We start from the raw sequence: 6,071 nt of genomic DNA, 5'->3' as shown, positions 1-6,071 counted from the left end.
TGCACTTTGCATTTACTCGTATAATTTTATATTTATTAAGATTTTAACTTTCTATTTAAATTATAATAAACATACCTATAGTTGTTTTATTTATAATATAATAATCGATTTACAAATTTTTTTAATGAACTGGAAGATTATGTATAATTTTTACTAATACAAACGTCTCAAGGTAAACAACAGCTGAAAAATTCCCTACTCACTAATTTATTACTTGTCATACAATCAATAAATTCCTTTTTTTTTCATTTACATTTTTAGGATTTGACATCAGTTGATGCCTAAAGCGACACAAATGTTATATATAGTACTTAAATTTTGAGGGAATTCTTAAATTAATTTAGTTATTTAGCAGTTAGACATTTGGAAGCTAAAATGGTAAGTAGTTATAATTTATTAAAATTTCATGTACACAAGGGAATTATCAAATAGGATTTTAGAATCCTAAAATTTTCTATAACATGTAGGTAAAACTTAAATTTAATATATGCTATTACTTACTATCTAAAATCATTGTAAAATAATACTTAGTTGTATTATAATCTAATTGTAGGAATAAAATTTTAACGAAAATAAAAGCTATAAAAATAAAGTTATTTTGATAGCTATTGCCAAAAGTTTATTTTTGCCTTTTATGAGCTATGTAGTAGCTATGTAATTGAAAAATATGTAAATGTTTATCCGTGTTAATTTTTCTTTTCTATACGTTGATTTCTTGTCAATTTATTCTAGGTAACAATTAGGGATTTTTGATGGGTTGATAATAATTTTTTTAGGTAGTAATAAGTACTTTAATAAGTACTTATTAAGTTAAAAACATTTTAATACATCGAGTGGATATATAGCATGGGTGAAGTATTCGTTATAAATATGCACCCGTACGAGCTATACCCACCCTACATTCTCACTCCATTATTAAAATATTTGTAACTCAATAAGTACTAAAGTTGTTTTCGACCCATCATATTTTATTGTAAAAAAAATGCTTTTAAGATAGTCTAAGAATTTGAAAGTTGTTTAAAAAAATTTTAAACTAAATTTTAATTAAACCCTAGGTTTTAAAATTTGTTAGTTAGATTTGTTTTATTCTATACATGTTACGGATATAGTAGATAAACGGTCATTGTATGCAATGACCAAAACAAAATATGTCAAGAATTTTATTTCTATTTAAATAATAAATAACTTAATTTATTGTAATATTTTTGAAAGGTCATTATTAGAGTCGCATTAAAAAATTGTACTTAACTTTCCAATCTCTAAACACATAACTTTTTGAATCACATTTTTATGTATATGAAAACTCAGTATTGGGTTTATTATTAACCCATACTAACTTCTGTACATGAACAATAAGTTTATTTCGATTAAAACATGAAAATTTAATGTTTACACTACATAATTTAGTTTTGATATTATATAGAGTGTAATATTTTATTACATAGAGTGGGTATGAAAAGCGTATGGAAATCATTTACTCTAGTACGAGCTGTGACCATCGCCGCAACATACCCACTCTATGTATTAAAATGGCTGTGGCTCAATAAGTATTTAACTTATAATTGTTCATTAAACTGTTTTGTAAAAAGACCTCTAAAACATTGGCTATCTTAAAATTTTGAAAAAAATAACGTATCTAATTATAACATATTCCAGAAACGAGAAAATTGTAAATATATATATTTATATTACAGCGAAATTTAATTGTATAAAAAGCCATAAGAGTTGTCAGTAAGATCTGTTGCACTTTGTGTATTATATTAAATGTTTAATATTATTATAAATTTTAAATCCAGAAATTTGTTCTATGAGAAACTCAACGCTTTTGTGCAATTTGAAATAAAAATTTTTTGGTCACATTTTCAGAATATTGCTATAAGAGAAGTTGATAAGTAAAAAAAAAAAAAATTATTTTAATTCAGTACTATAGAAAACATGGTAAAAAATTTTGAAAAAAATTATAATTATATTGTCAGAGACAACTGGAGAGGGTGTTAGGAGGTGCCATTGCACCCCTGTACATTTTTTTTCTAGTAAAAACTTAAATACACATTAGTTATGTGTTATTTATGAACTTCAAGGGAGGGATCACGTCTTTTTTTAGCTCGTGGGATATGTCCATTTACCTCTATTGCTTAAAATATTGTCATTAATATATGCGACTTCTGATAAACAGGAGGTGCAAACATTATTTCTGCAGACGCCTCTGATTACTATGGTACTTATAGTATTTAAATACGATTTAGGTGACGATTAATTTTAGTATAAATAGTAATTAATTATAAATTTCATATAAACTTTTTTTGTATTGTTTATACGTAGAAGTTACCTAAACTATTTGCCTCAACAGTGTTATAATTGCATAAATAAATACAATTTGATATTAAAGTAGCAGTGCATTATAATAATTAAAAAAACTTTTCTTTATTTCAGTTACCCAAAGTAATTTGGGCACTAACAATTTTTGTTTTATGGGAATATGTTCTCACATTATCACTAAGCAACGATAACATTAAAAGTGATGACATTCTCAAAATCAACCAATCTACTAAAAAGAAATCAAACAATAAACAACCGACAAAAAGATTAATAAGAAAGTGTGATAGTATTCATTATGGAAGCCAAAAAACTAATTTAGAGTTGAAAAATATTGAAAATCAGTTTGTACTGACACCAAGTTTTAAAAGTGAAAAAATTACCGATCAATATATATTTGGACAACGTATAAGAAAAATTGAAAATATTAAAACACCTTGTGAAGATAACTCTGAGTTTACATCACATAGTCAAAATATTGAAACAAAAGACTTAATAAAACCATTAATAATCAAAAAAGAAAATATACCAAACTTTAATACATATAATCAAGATTCATTTCTACCAGAAAAAACATTTTTCAGACCTGTTTTCGTAAAACCTAAACCAATTATAGTTGAATTTACAAATAAACCAAAACCAAAACCAACACAGACATCAATTAAACAACCCATAAAAGAAGAAAATGAATTAACCTCAAAACCTCAAAAGCCACAACTAATATACGAGAAACCTCAAATTCCATGTGAAGAAGAAAAAGAAACTTATCATCCACCATCTAATTCTGGATGGGGCAATCAAATAAACCAACCATCTGTTCCATCATTGCCAGAACAAGAAAATATAAAACCATCACCAGAAGTACCTTGTGAAGAAGAAGTACAAGCATCCTCTCCAGCTCCACCACCACCACCACCACCTGGTCCTGTTCACACTATTCCTAATCAGCCAGCCAGTATATCATGGGGAGGAATATCAAATCCATCTAGTGTTTCATGGGGTCATCACTTGAATTTACCTTCTGGTCCATTAATAAGTCCATTCAAGCCACCTAGTATTTCTTGGGGTGGCCAGATAAACCAACCATCTGTTCCATCTTTGCCAGAACAAGAAAATATAAAACCATCACCAGAAGTACCTTGTGAAGAAGAAGTACAAGCATCCTCTCCAGCTCCACCACCACCACCACCACCACCCGGTCCTATTCAAACTATTCCTAATCAGTCAGGCAGTATATCATGGGGAGAAATTTCAAGTTCACCCGGCATACTTTGGGGTGGACAAATAAATCAACCATCTGTTCCATCATTGCCAGAACAAGAAAATATAAAACCATCACCAGAAGGACCTTGTGAAGAAGTACAAGCATCCTATCCAGCTCCATCACCACCACCACCACCACCCGGTCCTATTCAAACTATTCCTAATCAGTCAGGCAGTATATCATGGGGAGGAATATCAAATCCATCTAGTGTTTCATGGGGTCATCACTTGAATTTACCTTCTGGTCCATTAATAAGTCCATTCAAGCCACCTAGTATTTCTTGGGGTGGCCAGATAAACCAACCATCTGTTCCATCTTTGCCAGAACAAGAAAATATAAAACCATCACCAGAAGTACCTTGTGAAGAAGAAGTACAAGCATCCTCTCCAGCTCCACCACCACCACCACCACCTGGTCCTGTTCACACTATTCCTAATCAGCCAGCCAGTATATCATGGGGAGGAATATCAAATCCATCTAGTGTTTCATGGGGTCATCACTTGAATTTACCTTCTGGTCCATTAATAAGTCCATTCAAGCCACCTAGTATTTCTTGGGGTGGCCAGATAAACCAACCATCTGTTCCATCTTTGCCAGAACAAGAAAATATAAAACCATCACCAGAAGTACCTTGTGAAGAAGAAGTACAAGCATCCTCTCCAGCTCCACCACCACCACCACCACCTGGTCCTGTTCACACTATTCCTAATCAGCCAGCCAGTATATCATGGGGAGGAATATCAAATCCATCTAGTGTTTCATGGGGTCATCACTTGAATTTACCTTCTGGTCCATTAATAAGTCCATTCAAGCCACCTAGTATTTCTTGGGGTGGCCAGATAAACCAACCATCTGTTCCATCTTTGCCAGAACAAGAAAATATAAAACCATCACCAGAAGTACCTTGTGAAGAAGAAGTACAAGCATCCTCTCCAGCTCCACCACCACCACCACCACCTGGTCCTGTTCACACTATTCCTAATCAGCCAGCCAGTATATCATGGGGAGGAATATCAAATCCATCTAGTGTTTCATGGGGTCATCACTTGAATTTACCTTCTGGTCCATTAATAAGTCCATTCAAGCCACCTAGTATTTCTTGGGGTGGCCAGATAAACCAACCATCTGTTCCATCTTTGCCAGAACAAGAAAATATAAAACCATCACCAGAAGTACCTTGTGAAGAAGAAGTACAAGCATCCTCTCCAGCTCCACCACCACCACCACCACCTGGTCCTGTTCACACTATTCCTAATCAGCCAGCCAGTATATCATGGGGAGGAATATCAAATCCATCTAGTGTTTCATGGGGTCATCACTTGAATTTACCTTCTGGTCCATTAATAAGTCCATTCAAGCCACCTAGTATTTCTTGGGGTGGCCAGATAAACCAACCATCTGTTCCATCTTTGCCAGAACAAGAAAATATAAAACCATCACCAGAAGTACCTTGTGAAGAAGAAGTACAAGCATCCTCTCCAGCTCCACCACCACCACCACCACCTGGTCCTGTTCACACTATTCCTAATCAGCCAGCCAATATATCATGGGGAGGAATATCAAATCCATCTAGTGTTTCATGGGGTCATCACTTGAATTTACCTTCTGGTCCATTAATAAGTCCATTCAAGCCACCTAGTATTTCTTGGGGTGGCCAGATAAACCAACCATCTGTTCCATCTTTGCCAGAACAAGAAAATATAAAACCATCACCAGAAGTACCTTGTGAAGAAGAAGTACAAGCATCCTCTCCAGCTCCACCACCACCACCACCACCTGGTCCTGTTCACACTATTCCTAATCAGCCAGCCAGTATATCATGGGGAGGAATATCAAATCCATCTAGTGTTTCATGGGGTCATCACTTGAATTTACCTTCTGGTCCATTAATAAGTCCATTCAAGCCACCTAGTATTTCTTGGGGTGGCCAGATAAACCAACCATCTGTACCATCATTGCCAGAACAAGAAAATATAAAACCATCACCAGAAGTACCTTGTGAAGAAGAAGTACAAGCATCCTCTCCAGCTCCACCACCACCACCACCACCTGGTCCTGTTCACACTATTCCTAATCAGCCAGCCAGTATATCATGGGGAGGAATATCAAATCCATCTAGTGTTTCATGGGGTCATCACTTGAATTTACCTTCTGGTCCATTAATAAGTCCATTCAAGCCACCTAGTATTTCTTGGGGTGGCCAGATAAACCAACCATCTGTACCATCATTGCCAGAACAAGAAAATATAAAACCATCACCAGAAGTACCTTGTGAAGAAGAAGTACAAGCATCCTATCCAGCTCCATCACCTGGTCCTGTTCACACTATTCCTAATCAGCCAGCCAGTATATCATGGGGAGGAATATCAAATCCATCTAGTGTTTCATGGGGTCATCACTTGAATTTACCTTCTGGTCCATTAATAAGTCCATTCAAGCCACCTAGTATTTCTTGGGGTGGCCAGATAAACCAACCATCTGTTCCATCTTT

The 6,071-nt window shown here is 34.2% G+C and overlaps 1 protein-coding gene across 1 annotated transcript in view; it reads left to right on the top strand.

Annotated features, from left to right (window-relative positions):
* Positions 1–360: 360 nt before the first annotated feature.
* Positions 361–6,071, top strand: part of LOC126903966 (titin-like) — a 6,885-nt gene continuing 1,174 nt past the window's right edge. Inside the window, exons 1-3 of the mRNA XM_050682561.1 lie at positions 361–378; positions 2,434–3,454; positions 3,665–6,070. Of these exons, the coding sequence (XP_050538518.1) occupies positions 376–378; positions 2,434–3,454; positions 3,665–6,070 (3,430 nt within the window). The 5' untranslated portion in view covers positions 361–375. The remainder of the gene's footprint in view (positions 379–2,433; positions 3,455–3,664; position 6,071) is intronic.

This window comes from Daktulosphaira vitifoliae, unplaced genomic scaffold (assembly GCF_025091365.1).
Source record: "Daktulosphaira vitifoliae isolate Bord-2020 unplaced genomic scaffold, ASM2509136v1 Scaffold_4, whole genome shotgun sequence".
Classification (NCBI taxonomy): Eukaryota; Metazoa; Arthropoda; class Insecta; order Hemiptera; family Phylloxeridae; genus Daktulosphaira; species Daktulosphaira vitifoliae.
Note: the sequence above shows the minus strand (reverse complement) of the source record. Positions and strands in the feature narration are given on the sequence as shown.